This window comes from Bubalus kerabau, chromosome 15 (assembly GCF_029407905.1).
Source record: "Bubalus kerabau isolate K-KA32 ecotype Philippines breed swamp buffalo chromosome 15, PCC_UOA_SB_1v2, whole genome shotgun sequence".
Taxonomy (NCBI): Eukaryota; Metazoa; Chordata; class Mammalia; order Artiodactyla; family Bovidae; genus Bubalus; species Bubalus kerabau.
The window spans coordinates 80,968,030-80,969,240 of NC_073638.1; the positions used below are offsets into that span (position 1 = coordinate 80,968,030).

The following is a 1,211-nucleotide window of genomic DNA, read 5'->3' on the forward strand; positions in this document are numbered from 1 at the left end:
TCCAGGATCAAACCACCTCTCCTGCATTGCAGGCAGATTCTGTATCGCTGATCCACCAGCAAAGTCCATCTTACCTTACAATAGTTTATAAATTTGGTTCCAGGTTCAGTGATAGAGGTGAGTCTTGTTTTAAATCACTCCATTGAAAATAATTAGATTCATCTTACACATAATGGCTTTGCATACTAAACTTTTATCAGATGGTATCTTCTGAACCCCAACGTCTATTCTTACGGCTCTCCCCACAGTTATTTCCCTTGATGGCCTGGATGGACAAACAAAATCAAACAGTGCCTGGTGAATTCATCCTCACAGGAATCACAGACCGGCCTGAGCTGCAGGCTCCCTTCTTTGTGCTGTTCCTCACCATCTATGCAGTGTCAGCGGTGGGAAACTTGGGCATGATCGTTCTCACCAAGGTGGACTCCAAGCTACAGACACCCATGTACTTCTTTCTCAGAAACCTGGCTTTCATCGATCTTGGCTATTCCACATCTGTGGGACCCAAAATGCTGGTAAATTTTGTAGCTGATCAAAACACAATCTCCTATCATCGGTGTGCTACGCAGCTGACTTTCTTCATCTTGTTCATCATCAGTGAACTTTTCATCCTGTCGGCAATGGCCTATGACCATTATGTGGCCATATGCAACCCTCTGCTCTACACAGTAGTTATGTCACCGAGAGTATGCTGGGTGCTGGTCACAGTCCCCTATGTTTACAGTGCCTCCATTTCTCTGATAACTACCATCAAGATATTTATTTCATCCTTCTGTGGCTATAACATCATCAGTCATTTCTACTGTGACAGTCTCCCCTTGCTAACTTTGCTGTGCTCAAGCACATGGGAAATCGAGCTGTTCATACTGATCTGTTCCATGTTTAATTTGGTTTCATCTTTTCTGATAGTGCTTGTGTCTTACATACTGATCCTTAAGGCCATCCTAAAAATGAACATTGCACAGGGCAGGCAGAAGGCTTTCTCCACCTGTGGCTCTCATCTGACAGTGGTGGCTGTACTATATGCCACTCTAGCCTTCATGTATATGCAGCCCAAGGCCAGCCACTCTTTTGATACTGACAAAATGGCCTCTGTATTTTTCACTTTGGTCATACCCATGCTGAACCCTGTGATCTACAGCTTGAGGAACAAGGAAGTAAAAGGTGCTCTGCATAGGATGTGGAAAAATCTCTGCAAAATTCCTATATAA

General features: G+C 43.8%; 1 protein-coding gene across 1 annotated transcript; it reads left to right on the forward strand.

Moving 5' to 3' along the window:
• Positions 1-260: 260 nt before the first annotated feature.
• On the forward strand, positions 261-1,211 carry LOC129628514 (olfactory receptor 8K3-like). Its single transcript, XM_055547953.1, has one exon. It carries the CDS (start codon positions 261-263, stop codon positions 1,209-1,211), a length of 951 nt encoding a protein of 316 aa, XP_055403928.1.

Coding starts and splice junctions, on each gene's coding strand:
- LOC129628514 (XM_055547953.1), top strand. CDS start 261: ATGGCCTGGATGGACAAACAAAATCAAACAGTGCCTGGTGAATTCATC.